The 23574-nt window shown below is 41.8% G+C and overlaps 1 protein-coding gene across 1 annotated transcript; it reads left to right on the top strand.

Moving 5' to 3' along the window:
- The first annotated feature begins 566 nt into the window (after positions 1-566).
- On the top strand, positions 567-21070 carry DGAT2 (diacylglycerol O-acyltransferase 2). The gene is made up of 8 exons (XM_056561184.1): positions 567-722; positions 9275-9403; positions 9541-9648; positions 10657-10727; positions 12026-12230; positions 15052-15226; positions 16178-16380; positions 18307-21070. Exons 1-8 carry the CDS (start codon positions 683-685, stop codon positions 18459-18461), a joined length of 1086 nt encoding a protein of 361 aa, XP_056417159.1. The 5' UTR covers positions 567-682; the 3' UTR covers positions 18462-21070.
- Positions 21071-23574: the final 2504 nt, after the last annotated feature.

Genomic DNA, 23574 nt, shown 5'->3' with positions numbered 1-23574 from the left:
ACATTGTTATGTGGTATCTGTGGTTGGCACATTGTTATGTGGGATCTGTGGCTGGCACAATGTTATGTGGGGGAGTCTGAGGTTGGCACAATGTTATGGGGGGAGTCTGAGGTTGGCACAATATTATGTGGTGGGGGGGTCTGAGGTTGGCACAATGTTATGTGGCGGGGGTCTGAGGTTGGCACAATGTTATGGGGGGGGAGTCTGAGGTTGGCACGATGTTATGTGGCGGGGGTCTGAGGTTGGCACAATGTTATGGGGGGGGGGTCTGAGGTTGGCACAATGTTATGGGGGGGGGGGAGTCTGAGGTTGGCACAATGTATTGGGGGGGGGGGGAGTCTGAGGTTGGCCCATTTTGTTGGGTACTTTATGATGCATTATCAGTGTGTACAGTTGCCAACTAGAAGCCATCCATATTCCAGAGCACAGCATAGAGCCGGACATCAGACACATTCCCCATCACTGTGCCCGGTGCCAGCACTGATCACCACCTTCTGTGCCCATACAGCTCTATGACAGCAGCTGGCACCTCTGCAGCCGGGGGAACACCACCAGCTCTCACTCCTCCCCCCGGAGCCGCCACTTGGTTGCGTCCTCCTCCCCACTCTGTATATATAAGGCGCGGCGCGCGGCAGCCAGTACCGTGCAGGGAGCGGGGGTGATCGCTGACACAGGCTGCACCATGAAGACCATCATTGCTGCCTACTCCGGGCTGCTGCGGGGTGAGCACGGGCACTGCCAGCCTTTATTATGGCATTGGGGGTCTGTGGGTTTATAGGCAGTTCACCCTGAGCTGATCAGTAATTGGGACAGGTGATGCGGATCAATAATCAATCAATCAATCACCTTCAATGGGAGATCAGCCTGCAAGAGGGGGCAGAGCAGCAACTAGTCATATAATGCAATAGGATCTATTCTAATAACCCCCCATAGATCTATCTAAATCGGTTTCCCAACCAGGGAGCCTCCAGCTGTTACAAAACTACAACTCCCAGCATGCCCGGACAGCCGAAGGCTGTCCGGGCATGCTGGGAGTTGTAGTTTTGCAACAGCTGGAGGCACCCTGGTTGGGAAACTCTGATCTAGATCCTTCCATTCCTTCATATCCAGCATAGTTTACTAGATTGTTCCATTAGACAACAGGCCTGGTGCTAGTGTCTGGCCTGCAGAGCTTACAATTTATTGGGGGGTGCAGAGACATAATGGGGACTTGGGGGGGCTGGATGCTTTATTGGGTTGCAGCTCATTTAGTAAATGAGTCTATACAATTTACTGATGTAGCAGTGTTGGTTTTGTCATGTCTGGGGCAGTGTTTCCCAACCGGGTTGCCTCCAACTGTGGTACAACTACAACTCCCAGCATGCTGGGAATTGTAGTTTTTCCACAGCTGGAGGCACCCTGGTTGGGAAACACAGGTCTGGGGGATAAATTGTTTGTATAGTAAGTGAAGATGGCGCAGACACCTGTAGTCATAGTTGAGCACAATGGTGCCATCAGCTCTGCTACATCTAATAGAACTGTGTTTTTCCAAGCATGCTGGGAGTTGTAGTTTTGCAAAAGCTGGAGGCACCCTGGTTTAGACAGCCTACAGCTGATGTAAAACTACAAGTCCCAGCATGTTTTGAGTTGTAGTTTTGCAACAGGTGGTGGCACCCTGCTTGGGGGGGAACACTAATAGAATATACACATTAGCTACTATTAGCATTGTGATTCTGTTTTGTTTAATTCCCTTCCTGACTTACTGTGTTTTTTATTTTTTTTATTTTATATATATATATATATAATATATATATATATATATATATATATATATATATATATATATATATATATATTATTTTTTTTTTTATTATTTTTTTTTTTACTTTCATTAATTTGTTGCATGGTGTTCTTAAAATTTCGTGCACGCCACAGAAATGCCTTACTAAGAAAATGCTGACCATTCCACTAGTTAAATTTTGTTAATTTGTATTGGAAGATAAAAAGCACAAAAACCCTAAAAAAACAAAACCTTTCTTGAGATATAATAGAAATTATAATACACATAAAATAGCCTCAGAAATATATAGTACTAAAATATAAAATATAATAAAAATTTAAATTGTAAGAAAATAAAACAATTTCACTTATAAAAATATAAACTGGCCACAAAAACATAAGACAAATAGCTGCTGAGAAATAAAATATATAAATACCCTCGGAAATATAAAAATAATACAAATGGCCTGAGAGTACAGATAATAGCCTTTTAAAAATATAATAAAAATAAAATACAAATAGATATATGTCCTCAAAAATATACTGTACTACAATAGCCTTGAAAATATTATACAAAAATATAACCTATATAGCTGTTCAGAAATATGATCTTAAAAAAACAATACATTTAACCTGAGAAAGGCCAATAGAATATAAATAGTATATAAAAATAAAGACAAATACAATATAAATAATGCTTTCAGAAATATATTTCCCAGGCTATTTGTATTATATTTTTTATAATACTAATGGAATATAATAATAAATAATGGCCTCAGATATTATAACAATTTATTAAATTAATAATTTCAGAAATAATATAAATGGCCTCAGATATTATAAAAATTATTAAATTAATTAATTAATTTCAGAAATGATATAAAATATAATATAAATAATGGCCTTAAACATAAAAAATTCTAATACAAATAATTGCTTGAGAAATATAAAACAAATATTATAATGAGAGAAAAACAGCCTCCCATTCAGAATTGCACTAAAAAAAAATAAATAGAAAGCAGTTTTCTCAAGTATGGAAACAAATATTGTCACATTTCTTTGTATAATTAGACTTTGTAATTGATTTAATACTGACTGACGGGGGGGAGGGAGAGAAACATAAAAAAGTGCCAAAAAGGTTGCACAACCTCATCAAAGGGGTATGCCACTGGAAAAAAAAAAAAAAAAAAAAAAAAAAAAAAAAAATATATATATATATATATATATATATATATATATATATATATATATATATATATATATATATATATATATATATATATATATAGTTAAACTGATTTGTAAATTACTTCTATTTCAAACTCATCCTTCCAGTACTTAGAAGCTGCATTTTTCCTCCACAAGAAGTTCTTTTCTTTTTGGATTTTCTCTCTGCTGACACCTCTGCCCATTTTAGGAACTGTCCAGAGTAGGAGAAAACAGCTTATAAGTACTGGAAGGATTAAGATTTTTTTTTTAATAGAACTAATTTACAAATCTGTTTAACTTTTTGGCACCAGTTGAATTAAAAAAATAACTAAAAAATAAATAAATCCAGCAGAGTTCCCCTTTTAAAGCCAGTTGAATACTCTAGAGCAGTGGTCTACAACCTGCGGACCTCCAGATGTTGCAAAACTACAAGACCCTGCATGCCCGGACAGCCGACGGCTGTTCGGGCATGCTGGGAGTTGTAGTTTTGCAACATCTGGAGGTCCGCAGGTTGAAGACCATTGCTCCTAGAGTATTAGTCTGCAATCTGTGGCTCTCTAGGTCTGTTGAAACTACAACTCTCAGCAATTTTGGAGTCGTACATTCGTCCCAGCTGCAGAGGGGGGGGGGGGGGGGAATGGAAGATATAGGGATATAGAGTTGGTACATTGGGTAACACTGAGTATGAGACGTGGTGCCAGGGGTTGAGGGTTAATTTCATAGGACAGCGTCTCCCCATTATAAGATTCTCCAGGCATTGCAAAACTACAACTCCCATCATGCCTGGACAGCCTTCGGCTGTCCAGGCATGATGGGAGTTGTAGTTTTGGCACTGGCTGGGAAACGCTGGCATAGGAGGATGGGCAGAGCTTGCAGGTGGGGCAAGGAAGAGGAACTATGAGAGATAATGGCCTCCTGGAACGTTGTATCAAGGTCTTGGCGTTTGTATCACTTTACTTTAGTTCTGCAAGAAATGTAACGCAACATAATGTAACGTTCTGCAGAATTCTAGGTCATATGGTGTTCCTGGTTCTGCACGGTTGTGTAAGGAGTTGTACAGCTTCCTGGCTGTGTTTTTTTAATTTCTTGTAATTTTTCAAGATCTCTGCTTGCTGTCAGCAAATGAAACGCCTAATAAATCATACAGCTGAAGGTTTGTTACACTTGTATACAGTTCAGACAATCCTGCTAGGTAAACAGTCTGTACTCCGAGATTATACAATGTGTCGGGGCAGGTAATGTGTAACAAATGTCCAGGACACCTCTCTGCTTCTGATAAGTGCAGCTCTCTGAGGACTGTCCAAATTGGATGAATGTGTAACAAACCTCAAGAGCTGCACTCACTATTCTGCTGGTGAGATCAATGTGTACATACATTATATTACTGATCCTGAGTTATATCCTGTATTATACTCCAGAGCTGTACTCACTATTCTGCTGGTTGGGTCACTGTTAGAGATGAGCGAACTTACAGTAAATTCGATTAGTCACGAACTTCTCGGCTCGGCAGTTGATGACTTTTCCTGCATAAATTAGTTCAGCTTTCAGGTGCTCCGGTGGGCTGGAAAAGGTGGATACAGTCCTTGGAGACTTTCCTAGGAATGTATCCACCTTTTCCAGCCCACCGGAGCACCTGAAAGCTGAACTAATTTACGCAGGAAAAGTCATCAACTGCCGAGCCAAGAAGTTCGTGACGAATCGAATTTACTGTAAGTTCGCTCATCTCTAGTCACTGTGTACATACATTACATTACTTATCCTGTACTGATCCTGAGTTATATCCCGTATTATACCGCAGAGCTGTACTCACTATTCTGCTGGTGAGGTCACTGTGTACATACATTACATTACTTATCCTGTACTGATCCTGAGTTATATCCTGTATTATACTCCAGAGCTGTACTCACTATTCTGCTGGTGTGGTCACTGTGTACACACATTACATTACTTGTCCTGTACTGATCCTGAGTTATATCCTATATTATACTCCAGAGCTGCACTCACTATTCTGCTGGTGGGGTCACTGTGTAAATACATTACATTACTTATCCTGTACTGATCCTGAGTTATATCCCGTATTATACCACAGAGCTATACTCACTATTCTGCTGGTGAGGTCACTGTGTACATACATTACATTACTTATCCTGTACTGATCCTGAGTTATATCCTGTATTATACTCCAGAGCTGTACTCACTATTCTGCTGGTGAGATTACTGTGTACTTGCATTACTTATCCTGTACTGATCCTGAGTGAGATCCTGTATAAGGCCATGTTCACACCTGGCATATACACAACATATTTCATGCTGCGCAAAATCTGCAGAATCAGCGGGAAATACGCTGCGTATCCCTCACTCACCATACACGCAAGGCTTTCCAGCAGCCCTATGTGTGCAGTGAGTTTTGGAGGTAAAGCCACGCATCAGTCACGCCGGCACATGGCTCTGCCTCCAGAACTCACTGCACACATAGGGCTGCCGGAAAGCCTTGCGTGTATGGTGAGTGAGGGATACGCAGCATATTTCCCGCTGATTCTGCAGATTTTGCGCAGCCTGAAATACGCTGCGTATATGCCAGGTGGGAACATGCCCTAAGGGTGCGTTCTTATGTGCATATTCTGCTGCAGCTTTTGCTGCCCATTGAAGTCAATAGGCAGAAAATACACATGTGGGAACGCAGCCTTATACAGGTTATAACTCGGGATCAGTACAGGATAAGTAATGTATGTACAGTGACCTCACCAGCAGAATAGTGAGTACAGCTCTGGAGTATAATACAGGATATAACTCAGGATCAGTACAGGATAAGTAATGTAATGTATGTACACAGTGACCTCACCAGCAGAATAGTGAGTACAGCTCTGGAGTATAATACAGGATATAACTCAGGATCAGTACAGGATAAATAATGTATGTACACAGTGACCTCACCAGCAGAATAGTGAGTGCAGCTCTGGAGTATAATACAGGATATAACTCAGGATCAGTACAGGATAAGTAATGTAATGTATGTACACAGTGACCTCACCAGCAGAATAGTGAGTACAGCTCTGGAGTATAATACGGGATATAACTCCGGATCAGTACAGGATAAGTAATGTAATGTATGTACACAGTGACCAGCAGAATAGTGAGTACAGCTCTGGAGTATAATACAGGATATAACTCCGGATCAGTACAGGATAAGTAATGTAATGGATGTACACAGTGACCCCAACAGCAGAATAGTGAGTACAGCTCTGGAGGTAAAAGCCCTTGATATATATGACACGTTTCTATAGTAGTGGTTTGCTCTCTCTCATGGTCTGGCCTGCCTGCACTTGTTCTCCTCTGCACCCGACTCTCTATAAATATTTCCGCCTTGTTCCATCCTTAATGAGATCTTATGAATTAACCAGTGGGTTTTGGGTTACATGGTGCACGGTGATCTGCTGTTCGGGCCTGGCTGTAGGATTTCATGGGCATGTAGTATTTATAAGTGTTGGGGAGCGGATCTCATTGGTGGTCAGGAGGGACCAGGACCGGTCAGTCTAATATATTTTGTGTATTGGGTCTATTTTTGGTAATGTGTGAGATTTAGAGCTCGATAAGATCCCCCTCCATGACATGGCCGGATTGCCTCTAGCACCCCAGTGGCGTCCATATCCTGCGGGTGGCATTATTCCAAGGGTGCCTGGCACTGGCTGGTTAGATCACGTCCTGCCCTTTCCTAGTATCGGAGCTCATTTGTTTTGCTTGAACTCTTTGATAGAATTAAAGTGGTGGCCTGGTCTGACTTATCTGAGGCTGAAATGGGAATTATTTGGTCATTTATTAGTCTTTTTAGTACATTTTTAAGCTGAAGGGTTTTCGCTTAATGCTGTTTCCTACAGATTCTAGGACTTCAGCCGCCTCCATCATCCTTATGTAAAGATACTTGTTCCCCAGTCACCTATAGACTATATACTCAATGCTCATATTTCATACCTGCAAATTTTTGGTCACTAGGACTTATGATAGAAGTGACTACTGGCCAGTTTGTGCCTTATCCTTTTACATCCTGTACTATACTCCAGAGCTGTACTCACTATTCTGCTGGTGAGGTCACTGTGTACATACATTACATTACTTATCCTGCACTGATCCTGAGTTATATCCTGTACTATACTCCAGAGCTGTACTCACTATTCTGCTGGTGAGGTCACTGTGTACATACATGACATTACTTATCCTGTACTGATCCTGAGTTATATCCTGTATTCTACTCCAGAGCTGTACTCCCTATTCTGCTGGTGAGATCACTGTGTACATACATTACATTACTTATCCTGTACTGATCCTGAGTTATATCCTGTATTATACTCCAGAGCTGTACTCACTATTCTGCTGGTGAGGTCACTGTGTACATACATCACATTAATTATCCTGTACTGATCCTGAGTTATATCCTGTATTATACTCCAGAGCTGTACTCCCTATTCTGCTGGTGAGATCACTGTGTACATACATTACATTACTTATACTGTACTGATCCTTGCACAACGGTTATTTTACTCTATATGTGGGGGGATTTCTCCAAATTGGGGACGTTTTTTTTAGATGTTTCAAGACTACAACTCCCAGCATGTCCAGGCATACATTATAATCTTGGAGCGTCCAGTGGAGGGAGGAATCCGGCAATGAAATGGTTCCATTAGAAATATGCAGCGGCTAAGCTGATCAGGGAGGTTTTGAGGAAGCAGAGTCCAATGTGCGGCGTCCCTAGCTGACACCAGAGGCCTGAACACTACCTGTTCCTACAGGGAGATAGTTGTTAGATGGCGGTAGACAAAGGTGGGCACGCAGTACCCTAAAGTTTCCTCTCTCTCCCTCTACAGTCACACGCTAATCCCACCTATTAAAGGGATAATTATCCAGAATGAAATAAACAGTGCCACTCCTTTCCTCAGGTTGAGTGCGGTATTGCAACTCGGATCCATTGAAGTGAATGGAGCAAAGTTGTAATACCGCACACAACCTGGGAACAGGTGTGGCGCTCTTCCACTATTCCTGGATAACCCTATTAGACCTAGGGGAGATTCCTCAAAACCTGTGTAGAGGGGCAGTTGCCCATAGCAACCAATCAGATTGCTACTTTCACTTTTCAGAAACCTTTTTTTAAAAATGAAAGTGATCTGACTTGTTGCTATGGGCAACTGCACCACTTTTCCCCAGCACAAGTTTTGGTCTATCTCCTCCCTAATGCTTTGTTTTGACTCTGCTTTTCCATTGTTTAGGTCTTGTTATACCATTTTTGTCTTGCATATACTTTTACTTCTTTAGGGTACGTTCACACGGGCGGATTACCTGCAGAATTTCCGCAGCGTATTTGCTGCGGAAATTCCGCAGCAGATAATCTGCTACCATTCAATGGGTTCGACGGAAAATCAGCAAAACTGCCTCTATAGCGGATTTTCTGATGACCCATTGAAGCCAATGGTAGCAAAATCCGCTGAGGATTTTCCGCAGCAAATAGGCTGCCGACATTCCGCAGGTAGTCTGCCCATGTGAACGTACCCTAATGGCTCTTCTCCGCTCACATCCAAAGCTGCCTTCAGAATGGTGAAGGTTCGGAGGAGACTGCAGTGCATTGTGAGGTTAAAGGGGTACTCCAGTGGAAAACAATTTTTTTATTTTTTTTTTATTTTTTAAAGTTAAACAGGTTTGTAAATTACTTCTATTTAAAATTCTTAATTCTTCCAGTACTTATCAGCTGCTGCATACTCCACAGGAAGTTGTATTTCTTTGTGGAGAAGTTCTCTTCTGTGTGACCACAGTGCTCTCTGCTGACACCTCTGTCCGGATCAGGAACTGTCCAGAGCAGTAGAGGTTTGCCATGGGGATTTGCTTGTACTCTGGACAGAGGTGTCAGCAGAGAGCACTGTGGTCAGACAGAAAGGAATACAACTTCCTCTGTAGCAAACAGCAGCTAAGTACTGGAAGGATTAAGATTTTTAAATAGAAGTAATTTACAAACCTGTAACTTTCTGACACCAGTTGATTAAAAAAATTTGTTTTACACTGGAGTACCCTTTTAAAGTTCTGTGAACGCACCTCTGGATGGGACTAGTCCAACATTTCCCCAGCTGGAGTGCCTCCAGCTGTTGCAAAACTACAACTCCCAGCATGCCCGGACAGCCAACGGCTGTCCGGGCATGCTGAGAGTTGTAGTTTTGCAACATCCTAAGGCACCCTGGTTGGGGAAATGACTGGAATTAGAGGTGACCCTAATCCTGGAAATGTTACCAAGGGCCGAATGACCAACGTGGCCTTTGTGTCCCAACAGGCACCGGCTCCAGCATCTTCTCCACCGTACAGAATCTGCCCTCCATCCCCTGGCTGTCCAAGTCGCAGGTGGAAAGACATCTCCAGATCATTTCCGTGTTACAATGGGTCCTCAGCTTCCTTGCGATGGGTAAGAGCTTCACTGGGGTTCCGATTCCCCATGTGCGTTACAAAACAAAGCATGTGACCTCGCTTTATGGCAGGTGCTGCAAAAACAAAGTACTCGTATATAAACCAGAATTCTCATGAGGTCTATGTATATAACAGGTGTGGCCTGCACTGTGATCCTCCTCTACATCTTCTGCACCGACTGCTGGCTCATCGCTGCCTTATATCTGGCCTGGCTGGTGTTCGACTGGAATACACCCAATAAAGGTAAAACCCATCACAAGTGCAGACTAATGATACGTGTATTATACTTCATACTCGCTATTCTGCTGGTGAGATCACTGTGTACATACATTACATTACTTATCCTGTACTGATCCTTAGTTATATCCTGTATTATACTCCAGAGCTGTACTCACTATTCTGCTGGTGAGGTCACTGTGTACATACATTACATTACTTATCCTGTACTGATCCTGAGTTATATCCTGTATTATACTCCAGATCTGTACTCACTATTCTGCTGGTGAGGTCACTGTGTACATACATTACATTACTTATCCTGTACTGATCCTTAGTTATATCCTGTATTATACTCCAGAGCTGTACTCACTATTCTGCTGGTGAGGTCACTGTGTATATACATTACATTACTTATCCTGTACTGATCCTGAGTTATATCCTGTATTATACTCCAGAGCTGTACTCACTATTCTGCTGGTGAGGTCACTGTGTACATACATTACATTACTTATCCTGTACTGATCCTGAGTTATATCCTGTATTATACTCCAGAGCTGTACTCACTATTCTGCTGGTGAGGTCACTGTGTACATACATTACATTACTTATCCTGTACTGATCCTGAGTTATATCCTGTATTATACTCCGGAGCTGTACTCACTATTCTGCTGGTGGGGTCACTGTATACATACATTACTTATCCTGTACTGATCCGGAGTTATATCCTGTATTATACTCCAGAGCTGTACTCACTATTCTGCTGGTGGGGTCACGGTGTACATACATTACTTATCCTGTACTGATCCTGAGTTATATCCGGTATTATACTCCAGAGCTGTACTCACTATTCTGCTGGTGAGGTCACTATATACATACATTACATTACTTATCCTGTACTGATCCTGAGTTATATCCTGTACTCACTATTCTGCATGTATTGTTCCTCCGTGGGGGGCTTCTATACCCCATACTTGTATATTTACTCTGCATAGTGGTTGTATCTGATCCTCAGTGTGTCCTATTCCTTCACAGGTGGCAGACGTTCCACGTGGGTGAGGAACTGGGCCATGTGGCGCTACTTCCGGGATTATTTTCCTATACGGGTGAGTGTTTCTGTACACTGCTCTGATGCCATAGGTTTCCTGTGTACATGTCTGTAGTGTTGCTCTGTTTCAGTCCATTGTGATGAGGCAGGATCTTGGAGCTGGTATTGTCCATTACACCTGGTACAGAGCTGCATTCTGCTATCATGCGCCCGATTTTTTTATTTTTTTTTTTTCAATGTACATTTTCACCAAGAGGCCCTCTTCTCCGCTAGCCCCGGACTAGTGACGTTGCCTTGACGACGACGCACAGGGACTTTCATGCGCATGAACGTCCCTGTGCGTCGTCAAAGCAACGTCACTAGTCCGGGGCCGGCCCGAAGCAAACGGAGAAGAGGGCCTCTCGGTGAAAATGTACAACCCAGAACGACTAACCCTCCCCACCAGGTCCTTGCAGCATAGATGGCCCGGACCAGCTCACCCTTCCCACCGAGGGGAGGGGAGTCTGGATGATGACTAAGGCCCGCGCAGTGGTCTTCAACCTGTGGACCTCCAGATGTTTCAAAACTACAACTCCCAGCATGCCCGGACAGCCGATGGGAGTTGTAGTTTTGCAACATCTGGAGGTCTGCAGGTTGAAGACCACTGAGGGGATTGACAGGCGGTGATGATGAAGGGGGGGGGGGGGGGGGTTTATGATGACAGGGGGAAGATGATGATGGGGGGGGGGGGGGGGGGAGAATGATGTATTTCCCACCCTAGGCTTATAGTGAAGTCAATAACTTTTCCTGGGTTTTTGGGGTGAAATTAGGGGCCTCGGCTTATATTCAGGTGGGCTTATACTCGAGTATATACAGTAATTGTTCTGTTGTAGTAAAGCGGCGTTGGTCATCTGTTTTACACTATGTAGTCTTTAATGTGGGACTATATAGAGTCATAATAGATTTTAGAATTAGAGGAGAGTCATGCTCTGTCCTTATGCCGGCCTTGCCAACCTCTTTAGTTGCACTTAGGGGGGGTTGACCTAGTAGGCCCCTTGCCAGATGCCCACCTCCTCCTCTAACGTGACGTATCGGAGATGACTCCAGGGACTGTTTATCAGGACTTTGACTGTGAAGAAATCCTCGGGCTGTTGTGTAATCCTCCTATCTCAGTTATGGCTGTGACCTTTGTGGTGGAGGCTGATATGACTCTATTCAAGGAGCTGATCAATCCCGATCTCCTCCTCCTCCTCCTCATCATGGCTGACTCACGTGCCCTTATTGTAATTCAGTTGGCAAAGGGCGTGAGTTGCCGACCACAGTCAAGAACTTTCAGACTTTGGTTTGTCCAACTAATCTCCGATCTTATCTTTTCAGCTGGTGAAAACCCACAACCTCCTGCCCAGCCGCAACTACATCTTTGGCTACCACCCCCACGGGATCATGTGTCTGGGGGCCTTCTGCAACTTTGGCACTGAAGCCACCGGTGTCTCCAAAAAGTTCCCCGGTATTAAGCCGTACCTGGCCACTCTGGCAGGCAACTTCAGAATGCCGGTTCTGAGGGACTACCTAATGTCTGGAGGTAAGTTCTGGCCTCTACTTGAAGACTTAAAAGGGTACTCTGGCGCTAAGACATCTTATCCCCTATCCAAAGGATAGGGGATAAGATGTCTGATCGTGGGGGTACCGCCGCTGGGGACACCCCTTGTGATCTTGCACACATCACCCCGTTAGAATCAGTCCCTGAAGCATGTTCGCTCCGGGTCCGATTACTGGCGATCACAGGGGGCCGGAGCATTGTGACGTCGTGGGGCCGCGACGACACAATGCTCTGGCCCCCGTGATCGCCAGTAATTGGAGCCAGAACGAACATGCTCCAGGGACTGATTATAATGGGGTGCTGCGTGCAGGATTATGGGGTTCCCCAGCAGCAGGACCCCTGTGATCAGGCAGCTTATCCCCTATGCTTTGGATAGGGGATAAGATGTCTTGGCGCCGGAGTACCCCTTTAAATTATACAGATGTCTCGGTCAATAGCAGGTCTGTATATTGGCTGGCAATACCCTATTGTCCACCATTGGAGTCATAAGCATGTAGGGGTGTCTGGTCCTGTAGATCCTGTAAGCAGAACATGTGACTTCTATGGTTCTCGGAAATAACACCATAGAAGTTACAATATTTAAAGGGGGTTATCAGGAAAACTTTTTATATTCAACTGGCTCCAGAAAGTTAAACAGATTTGTGAATTACTTCTATTAAAAAAAATCTTAATCCTTTCAGTACTTATGAGCTTCTGAAGTTAAGGTTGTTCTTTTCTTTCTCAGTGCTCTCTGATGACACGTGTCTCGGGAAACGTCCAGTTTAGAAGCAAATCCCCATAGCAAACCTCTTCTACACTGGGCGGTTCCCAAGACACGTGTCATCAGAGAGGACTGAGACAGAAAAGAACAACCTTAACTTCAGAAGCTCATAAGTACTGAAAGGATTAAGATTTTTTTTTTAATAGAAGTAATTTACAAATCTGTTTAACTTTCTGGAGCCAGTTGATATATAAAAACATTGCCCTTAAAGGTTCAGTAAAACTTCTAATTTTATAGAAATTTCCACTCATTTAAGACCTAGGAGTCCAGTGGGTGGTCCTATAAAGTGACAGCCGTCCTTGTTGCCAGTCACAGATTAGACCTGCCCGCTGGACTCCTGAGCTGCAATTCCAAACATGACCCAAAATGGTGCGATTTCTGTGTTTGGTGGGCAGACTTCCTTAAAGGGGAACTCCCAGATGAAATACAAATTAAAATCTTTGTTTTCAAATCAACTGCTGCCAGAAAGTTTTATACAGATTTGTAAATGACTTCTATATAAAAAAAAAATGTTAATCTTTCCGGTACTTAATAGCTGCTGTATGCTCCAGAGGAAGTTGTGTAGTCCTTTCCTGTTTGATCACAGTGCTCTCTGCTGCCATCTCTGTCGGTGTCAGGAACTGTCCAGAGTGGGAACAAATCCCTATAGCAAACCCATCCTGCTCTGGACAGTTCCTGGCAGCATAGAGCATTGTGGTCAGAACTACACTACTTCCTCTGGAGCATACAACAGCCAAGTACTGGAAGGATTAAGACTTTTTTTATTTATTTTATTTATTTATTTTTATAGAGAAGTAATTTACAGATCTGTATAACTTTCTGCCACCAGTTTAATTGAAAAGTCTTCTCCCCCTTAAAAGGGGTATTCCAGGGGAAAAAATTTAAATTTTTTTTTTTTTTTTTTTTTTTTTTTATATATATATATATCAACTGGCTCCAGAAAGTTAAACAGATTTGCAAATTACTTCTATTAAAAATCTTAGTCCTTTCAATAATTATCAGCTGCTGAAGTTGAGTTGTTTTCTGTCTGGCAACAGTGCTCTCTGCTGACACCTCTGTCTGTCTCGGGAACTGCACAGAGTAGAAGAGGTTTGCTATGGGGATTTGCTTCTAAACTGGGCGATTCCCGAGACACGTGTCATCAGAGAGCACTTAGACAGAAAAGAACAACTCTACCTCAGCAGCTCATAAGTACTGAAAGGATTGAGTTGTTCGTTTCTGTCTAAGTGCTCTCTGACGCCTGTCTCGGGAACTGTCCAGTTTAGAAGCAAATCCCCATAGCAAACCTCTTCTACTCTGTGCAGTTCCCGAGACAGACAGAGATGTCGGCAGAGAGCACTGTTGCCAGACAAAACAACAACTCAACTTCAGCAGCTGATAATTATTGAAAGGACTAAGATTTTTCAATAGAAGTAATTTACAAATCTGTTTAACGCTCTGGAGCCAGTTGATGTATAAAAACATTTTTTTTTTTTCCTGGATAACCCCTTTGAGTAACAAGTGTCCAGACTGGAGCTTTATTTAGGGATTTGGGATATCAAACACCTTTTTAATGATGAAGGTGACCCTCGCACCTCCAGTTTCCTCTGCCCGCTGTTTTGGCTTCTGGTCCGATCATGAAAATAAAGAGTTTAACATGACAAACCAAAATAGCCGAGCATTAACTTTCCATCCGTGGCCATATTCCAGCATTACAGCTGCGGAGTCTTGCCAGAATATGTAGAATTATTCTGGTCGCCTGACAAAGCCAAGGTCAAGGATGGAACGGTCACGATCTCTAGGACAGAGCGCGGATTGACCATGGTGGACAAGACACATGGACAGATCCTCATTCAGGAACACAACAGAAGATTCTTGGGAGGGGGATTACTGGCTCCGTAAAAGTTACTACTTACTAATCCATCTTGTTAATGAATCCCGGCCATTATGTTAATCTAAGGCTAATAGAAAAAGTGCTGCCAGAGCGCGCTCACTGCTGCCCCCTGGAGGCCAAATTGATAGATACACAATTACTTTATTTAATGAAATATTTTATTATGACAGGAATCTGCCCTGTGAACCGTCCCACTATAGACTACATCCTGTCAAAGAATGGAACTGGAAATGCTGTGGTGATAGTGGTGGGGGGCGCCGCTGAGTCCCTGGACTGCCGACCGGGTAAAAACTCCGTAACTCTAAAGCAGAGGAAAGGATTTGTGAAGATCGCATTACAGCATGGGTAAGAAGGAATTCTTCTATATAGGGGGCAGTATTATAGTAGTTATATTCTTGTATATAGAAGCAGTATTATAGTAGTTATATTCTTGTATATAGGAGCAGTATTATAGTAGTTATATTCTTGTATATAGGAGCAGTATTATAGTAGTTATATTCTTGTATATAGGAAGCAGTATTATAGTAGTTATATTCTTGTATATAGGAGGCAGTATTATAGTAGTTATATTCTTGTATATAGGAGCAGTATTATAGAAGTTATATTCTTGTATATAGGAGCAGTATTATAGTAGTTATATTCTTGTATATAGGAGGCAGTATTATAGTAGTTATATTCTTGTATATAGGAGGCAGTATTATAGTAGTTATATTCTTGTATATAGGAGCAGTATTCTAGTAGTTGTATTCTTGTATATAGGAGACAGTATTATAGTAGTTATATTCTTGTATATAGGAGCAGTATTATAGTAGTTATATTCTTGTATATAGGAGCAGTATTATAGTAGTTATATTCTTGTATATAGGAGCAGTATTATAGTAGTTATATTCTTGTATATAGGAGCAGTATTATAGTAGTTATATTCTTGTATATAGGGGCAGTATTATAGTAGTTATATTCTTGTATATAGGAGTAATATTATAGTAGTTATATTCTTGTATATAGGAGCAGTATTATAGTAGTTATATTCTTGTATATAGGAGGCAGTATTATAGTAGATATATTCTTGTATATAGGAGCAGTATTATAGTAGTTATATTCTTGTATATAGGAGTAATATTATAGTAGTTATATTCTTGTACATAGGGGGCAGGATTATAGTGATCTCTAACCTGTATCCCTCCAGCTGTGTTTAAATTACTGTAAACTTCATGCTGTCAGGACACACTGGTTGTGGTGTGTGTGTGTGTGTGTTGTTCTTCCACAATAGACTTTAATGTCTGTACTTTCCTATAGGGCTGATCTTGTCCCAGTCTATTCTTTCGGGGAGAATGAATCCTACAAGCAAGTTGTGTTTGAAGAAGGTTCTTGGGGTCGATGGATACAGAGAAAGTTCCAGAAATATGTGGGGTTTGCCCCATGCGTCTTCCACGGCTGTGGGTTCTTCTCCGCAGACAGCTGGGGCTTGGTGCCCTATCCCAAGCCCATCAACACTGTGGGTGAGTGGTGCTTAGAACAATATTGATCTGTAATATCCCAATCTATCCTATGGGATCTCCCCAGACTCCTTCAGATCTGGCTTACTGGCCCCTCTAGCCTGTCTGTTGGCCAGGAAGCAGAAAATTGCTGAGCCAGCTGTATTATACAATATGCGCAACTCCCATTTGACTTCACCATTTTAACTCCTTAACGACACAGAATATATATATTTATGTCCTGGGCTGGCTCCTGAGATATAGTACGGGGTCACACGGTGACCCTGCGTCATATCGGGTCGGTCCTGGCAGCCATGAACGGCCAGGACCCACGGGTAATACCAGACATCTCCGAATGCGGTGATGCCCGGGATTAACCCTTCAGACGCAGCGATCAAAGTTGACCGCCGCGTCTGAAGTGAAACCAAAAGCATCCCGGCTGCTCAGTTGGGCTGTTCGGGATGACTCAATTTCACCACGGCGGTCCTGAACAGCTTGCAGGACACAGAGGATCCCTTCCTGCGTGTCTGATCGCTGAATGACTGCTCTGTGCCTGAGATGCAGGCAGGAGCAGTCGAGCAGCGATAACACTGATCAATGCCTTGTTAATGCATGCAAGTGATCGGTGTAGGAAATCAGTGCGCGCAATGTTGGTCCCCCTATGGGGGCTAGAACAATGCAAAAAAGTGTTAATAAACATGATTTAACCCCTTCCCTAATAAGTCAGTATTGCCCCACCCTTTCCCATTAAAAAAAAAAAAACATGTAAATATAAACATATCGCCCCATGCGTAAATGTCCAAAATATAAAAATATATAAATAATTAAACCGCTCGGTCAATGGTGTACACATAAAAAAAAGTCAAAAATAGCATATTTTTGGTCACTTCTTACTCCAGATCATGGTGCAAAAATGTGCCCTCATACCAGCCCATATGTGGAAAAATAGTTACAGGGGTGAGAAGATGAAAATGTTTTAATGTATACATTTTCCTGTAGTGTTTTTTTTTTTTTTTTTTTTTTTCCTCCAGAAGTTTCACAACCGAACCTATATAAGTAGAGTATCATTTTAACCCTATGGACCTACAGAATGTGTCCTTTTTACCCAAAAAAATGCACTGCATAGAAACAGAAGCCCCCAAAAGTTACAAAATGGCGTTTATCTTCAATTTTGTTGCACCATTTTTTTTTTTTTTGTCTGTTTCGCTGTGGATTTTTGGTAACATGAAGTCACTGCAAAGTAGAATTGGTGGCGCAAAAAAGCCATAATATGGGGGTTTAGGTGGAAAATTTAAAGGGTTATGATTTTTAGAAGGGGAGGAGGAAAAAACTAAAAATGCAAAAAAAAAAAAAAAAAAAACCTTAAAGGGTAACTCTCATTAAAACTAATTTTTGCTATTGTACTCATCGTATATAACAAATATTTCTAATATACTTTGTTTAAAAAAAAAAAAAAAAAAAAAATTTCTATGTTTTTATTTCTGCTTTTAAAAAAAGCTCAAGAGCACATTTTCCCCATCTCATACAGACTTTGGACCGAAGCCCAAACACAGGAAGTGCAGCCTGGAGGGCTTAGGGGGGTGTGTTAGTCTCATCCAATCATAGCTCCTCTCACACTTAACTGCCATATGCTATTGGTTGGACACACCCTCAGCCCTCCAGCTTCTCCAGAGGGAGGAGAGAATGTGCTCCTGGGTTTTTTTTAAAGCACAAATAAAACACAAAAAATATTTCTAATATAATTTGTTTAAAAAAAAGTTTATTTACCATAAGGAGTGAAATGGCAAAAAATTGAGTGCCCGTTTAAGGGGGTTAAGAGACTGACTTTTGGCCACCAATCTGGTCAACTAGTAGATACTGATGGACTGGATGTCTATATCATGGTGCCACATAGTCAGTCTATACAGTGAAGTGATTGTGTAACGAACATTTATTTTTTCTCTCCTCTAGTTGGAGAACCAATCACCGTCCCTAAAATGGAGCACCCGAGCCAGAAGGATGTGGACCTCTACCACAGCATGTACCAGACCTCTCTACAGAATCTCTTTGATAAGTACAAGACCAAGTTTGGCTTGTTGGAGTCCGATGTGCTGGAAATCAATTGAAGCTGCTCAAGACCACGGCTTGGACAATGTACTTTTGGAAAGAAGCTTATCTGGAATGCAACGACAAGCTGTTCCCGAGCCATCCAAATGAGCTTTGTCAGTGACTAAGCTCTAATGTGTTGTCCGTTTAGACTTTTACCTGATAACGCAGCTCTCATTTCCTGGTAATGACTGCATCTGCTCCTATGACTTCTATTGGCACTTATTCTTGCAGTCATTTATACATGATGGATGGTTCTGGAACAATTGGTGAGAATGAACAGTCTTTATCTAAGGATCTCCTACCATTTTCTTCTGTAGCACCCAATTGTAGGCTCCTGTACTGTAGAAGACCTAGACGTTGGGTCACGTCCGGAGATGTCTACCAGTGCTCCTCACCATTGGGCAGCAAGATGCCCAATAAGACTGTTCCCTAATCTTTAGGCTACAGTTTTATGTTAGAGAAGGTCTATCATGGTAGAACCAGGACACTGGTTGACCAGTAGGCACCTTGTGACCAATGTATTTGTAAAGGGTATTTCCTACGAATAGTTGATGTATCCATTAGACTGTAGCCATTTATTACTTTCAGTATTGTTTAATATGTGCCCAACTCTAGTACTTCAGTATGAAAGGACCACTTGCCCAGTGCAAATGTTAGTACCCAGTTGGCGAATTGACGGACTGACAATTGGTTTCCCATGTTTTTTGACACTTGGTAGAGACGGTCACATGATAAACTGGCTGTGACATCAACATTGACAGTTATGTCATTCATACAAGCGATATCACCGATGCCAGATCTCAGGAGACCAAGGCAGTCTCTGCTTTGACTATAAAACGATACTAGGCTTGGAAGCCTCCATCATACCAATTCTTTTGAGAAGGAAGCAGGACAGTGGTGTCAATTGATTGAGTTCCTCTACAACAGCGTTTCTCAACAAGGGTGCCCTTGGCTGTTGCAAAACTACAATTCCCAGCATGCCTGGACTGCCAAAGGCTGCTCTTTAACATTTTTTATGATAAGTGGCCTAATACTAGGACCATCTTATGGGCCCTAACTGATGGCCATTGGTTCCATTCCTTGGTCCAGTGTGGTGGCCATTGGTTCCCTCTCAGTCCAGTGTGATGACTTTTTGGTTTCCACCCTTGGTCCCATGTGGTGGCCTTTTCTTCTCATTCTTGAACCAAAGGTCACCACGCGGGACTAAGGTCGGAAACCAAAGGTCACCATGTGACTAAATGCAAGAAGGTCTCCACAAAAGCCCATGTAGTGGCTTTGGTTTCCCTTCCTTTGTTCCTGTCCTTGGTCCCGTGTGGTGGCCTTTGGTTCCTGTCCTTGGACCCGTGTGGTGGCCTTTTCATGTCATTCTTGGAAGAGCAGGAACCAAAGGCTACCACACAGGAACAAGGTTAGAAACCAAAGATCACATGGGACAAAAAGCAGGAAACAAAGGTCTCCACAAAGGACCATGTGGTAGCTTTGGTTTCCCTTCCTTGGTCCCGTGTGGTGGCCTCTGGTTCCTTTCACCATTTCTCAGTTAGAACTCAAGGCCTTGTAACTTTGAGACTCAGTCGGGAGAAGAATACTCTAAAACTCATATGTATGTCCAGTATCTCTTTATATTTGGGAAAAGCCTTTACTCTTCAAGTCAAAGCATTTTTTTTCTTTGACCCTTTTTCTGATTGGCACCAATATTCAAAACCACTGACCTGAGTTGGCACATTGTAAACCTCAGCACAAGGAGTTAGACTCCCTTTTTTTTTTTTTTTTTTTTTTTCCCCTCTTAGCACAAGCAATGCAAGTTGGTAGCAAACCCCCCCCCCCCCCCTTTTTTTGGGATGGGGAGGTTTAAGAACCAAATATTAAAAAAATAATTTTGGTAGGTGACGCCGGGTTCACACTAGCCAAAGTCTAATCTAGGCTATTTTAGCTCATTGAAGTGACTGACTGAAATCCAATCTTTTTTTTTTTCAGCTGGTGGGCTCCCCAACTTCTGCTAAACTACACCCAGCTGCAGACTGTCAGGGCATGCTGGTAGTTGTAGTTTGCAAATGCTGGGGAGCCATTGGTTGCCAGTTCTGGTATGAGTAGCACAGGTAGATGGACAAAACTGGTTCCGAAGGTTTTTTAACTCTGTTCTTGATAAAGGACTTAAAATCCTAATGCATCTTTGTACCATGTTTGTGCCCCAAAGAGGCGTCATGTTGGCGCCCGGCGCTGTGTGGACCCGGCCATAGAAACGTCCTGCCCACCATTCAGCTATAAGAATGTATGTAAGCAGCTGAACTGTAACCTCTGTATCAGTATATATTGGGAAGTGCAATCTTATTTTTAGCTGTACGATTGTAGATCTTGTTCATTTTAATCATTGAGATGATGTTGCATTACTACAACTCTCTTGACGATGGGAGTTGTAGTTCTACAACGATAGAAAGCTAAAGGTTGGAAATACACTGGGATACAGTGATCTGAGAATGTCGGACTCATCTGTGCTTATTTAATGTGCCTTGATCTGTTCTAGATTGTAGTATTTTTAGGACTTGTTCTCGGATCTGCTTTGCTGTAATATATTGCATCAATGTATTTTATTTTTGTACAAGATGTAAGTAAATATAAGATCATGCAACTTCTAGAACTTCGATTGTGTTTATGGGAACCCTTTTCAAAATCTTGAAAGGGCAAGAAGATCTCCCCTTCCCCAACCAACACATGATTCTTTCCACTCAGGAATGGGGGAGCAAAGTAATCTCATTATAGCCGATAAAATGGCATCTCTAGAAATTGGTCTTCAGAGAGCTCCCCCTGGTGGTGTATGTTTAAGTACAAAATTGTTAAAAATCCTCAGTTCTGGTTCACATCTGGGAAACCTTACTACTCACAATGTTGGTAAAATATATGCAAGATGTGGAATCACTGTATACATACCTTGCATCATACCCCAGAGCTGTACTCACTATTCTGCTGGTGGAGTCACTGTGTACATACATTACTTATCCTGAGTTATATCCTGTATTATACTCCAGAGCTGTACTCACTACTCTGCTGGTGAGGTCACTGTATACATACATTACATTACTTATCCTGTACTGATCCTGAGTTATATCCTGTATTATACTCCAGAGCTGTACTCACTATTCTGCTGGTGAGGTCACTGTGTACATACATTACATTACTTATCCTGTACTGATCCTGAGTTATATCCTGTATTATACTCCAGAGCTGTACTCACTATTCTGCTGGTGGGGGTCACTGTGTACATACATTACATTACTTATCCTGTACTGATCCTGAGTTATATCCTGTATTATACTCCAGAGCTGCACTCGTAATGCTCTAATACAGTGTAGTAACAATCCTAAATACTGTAGATGGTTGACATTGGAGGTATAAAAATTATATATTGGGTCATTACTACATATATATAGTATATGACCTGAAAACACCATTGGAGCACATTTTTATAATTTGCCCCTTCTCACTCCAGTTTCTAGCTTGCATGTCTTCCCTTATGTCATAGCAAACTTTGGCCATGTTGGGAGTTATAGTTTTGCAATATCTAGAGGGCTACAGTTTGGAGACCACTGTAGATTCCTGGGTACTGTAGTAACTCCCACTATTTCATGTCAAGTCGTCAATTAGAATCAATGGGGGACATGTATCAAAGATTATACCCCTGTTTTGTGTATTTTTTTGCACAAGCCCCTTTTATTTTTTTTTTTATTTTGCGCACGTTTTGGTAGAGAATGTCCTCCAGATGTGGCTGAATCAGGGTACCTTGGAGTGACATCTATAGTACACATGAATTTATTAACTGCGTACTTTTCCTTGACACAAAAAATTTTGCCGCAAGAGCTGTTTTTTTTTTTTGCGCAAATAGAAGTCATCTTGGACTTAACGTAGGAAGATGCTCTAAATCATCGATTCTATTTTCCATAGTGGATTGAGGCGATTACTATATTTACCCGCAATTTATGAAGCTCATTGCGCTTGATAAATTTAGAGCTTCTACACATAATTTAGAATTCGGGGAAAAGGGGTAAACTGCTTCTACCATACACAAATAATGATACATGTCCCCCCAATGAGTATAGTGCATAATTTGCTATATTCAGATCTATATACAGCATTGAGGATTGTGTATACTATAGCGGTAGCACCATCTAGAGGTGAAACAGAAAATAACAGTGTTCTTCAAAGTAAGTGCCATCTCTAGTTATCCTGCCTTCGTAGTATATTAAATATTCTTTATTTCCTATTTTTTTTTTTTTTCTACTTTTATTTTATTTTATTTTTTTTTATTCTCACTTACCCATAATCCCAGCAGGGTCTAGACATATAGCCAGGACTAGGTGTCATACTCCAACTGCATCTGTGTCCTCCAGTCACACACGCAGTAGAGCTGTAATATTTCTGCACTGCTTCTTTGTGCCTCGTGTCCCAGCACAGGCAGCATAATGGCGCCATGTTATTGCACCATCTTCCTCAGACTGGAGCAGTGAGCTAAATGGCCTGGGAGCTGGGAGATAACAGGTTGTACCTACCTAGTATGGGGATCAACCTACTGATCATGAGTGGTCTGCTTCCCTAACAGATGCCACATATGAGGTAGGTCTTCTAGAACTACCTAATAGGAGAATTCTACCTACCAAATGGGGTCAAAGAACACTACATCCATATGTAGGCAAAAAGCATTGTATCTGTAGGAGTGTGAGGCCCGTATTAAAGGGGTACTCCGGTGGAAAACATTCTTTTTTTTATTTTTATTTTTTTAACCAACTGGTGCCAGAAAGTTAAACAGACTTGTAAATTACTTCTATTAAATCTTAATCCTTCCAGTACTTATTAGCTGCTGAATACGACAGCTAATAAGTACTGGAAGGATTAAGATTTTTTAATAGAAGTAATTTACAAATCTGTTTAACTTTCTGGCACCAGTTGATTTAAAAATTTTTCCACGGGAGTACCCCTTTAAAAGGGTACTACAGGGAACTAAAACCCATAGCCCATCCTCTCCCTCTCCCCAACCTATTTGTCTAAATATCATTCATTAACTCCACTGTACAGCATTCAGAACTAAATGTTCCAGATGCTGTATTTGCTCTGCGGGAGTTGACCACACCCCTTGTGATG

This window comes from Hyla sarda, chromosome 2 (genome assembly GCF_029499605.1).
Source record: "Hyla sarda isolate aHylSar1 chromosome 2, aHylSar1.hap1, whole genome shotgun sequence".
NCBI lineage: Eukaryota > Metazoa > Chordata > Amphibia > Anura > Hylidae > Hyla > Hyla sarda.
This window is presented reverse-complemented; position numbering and strand designations above follow the sequence as displayed.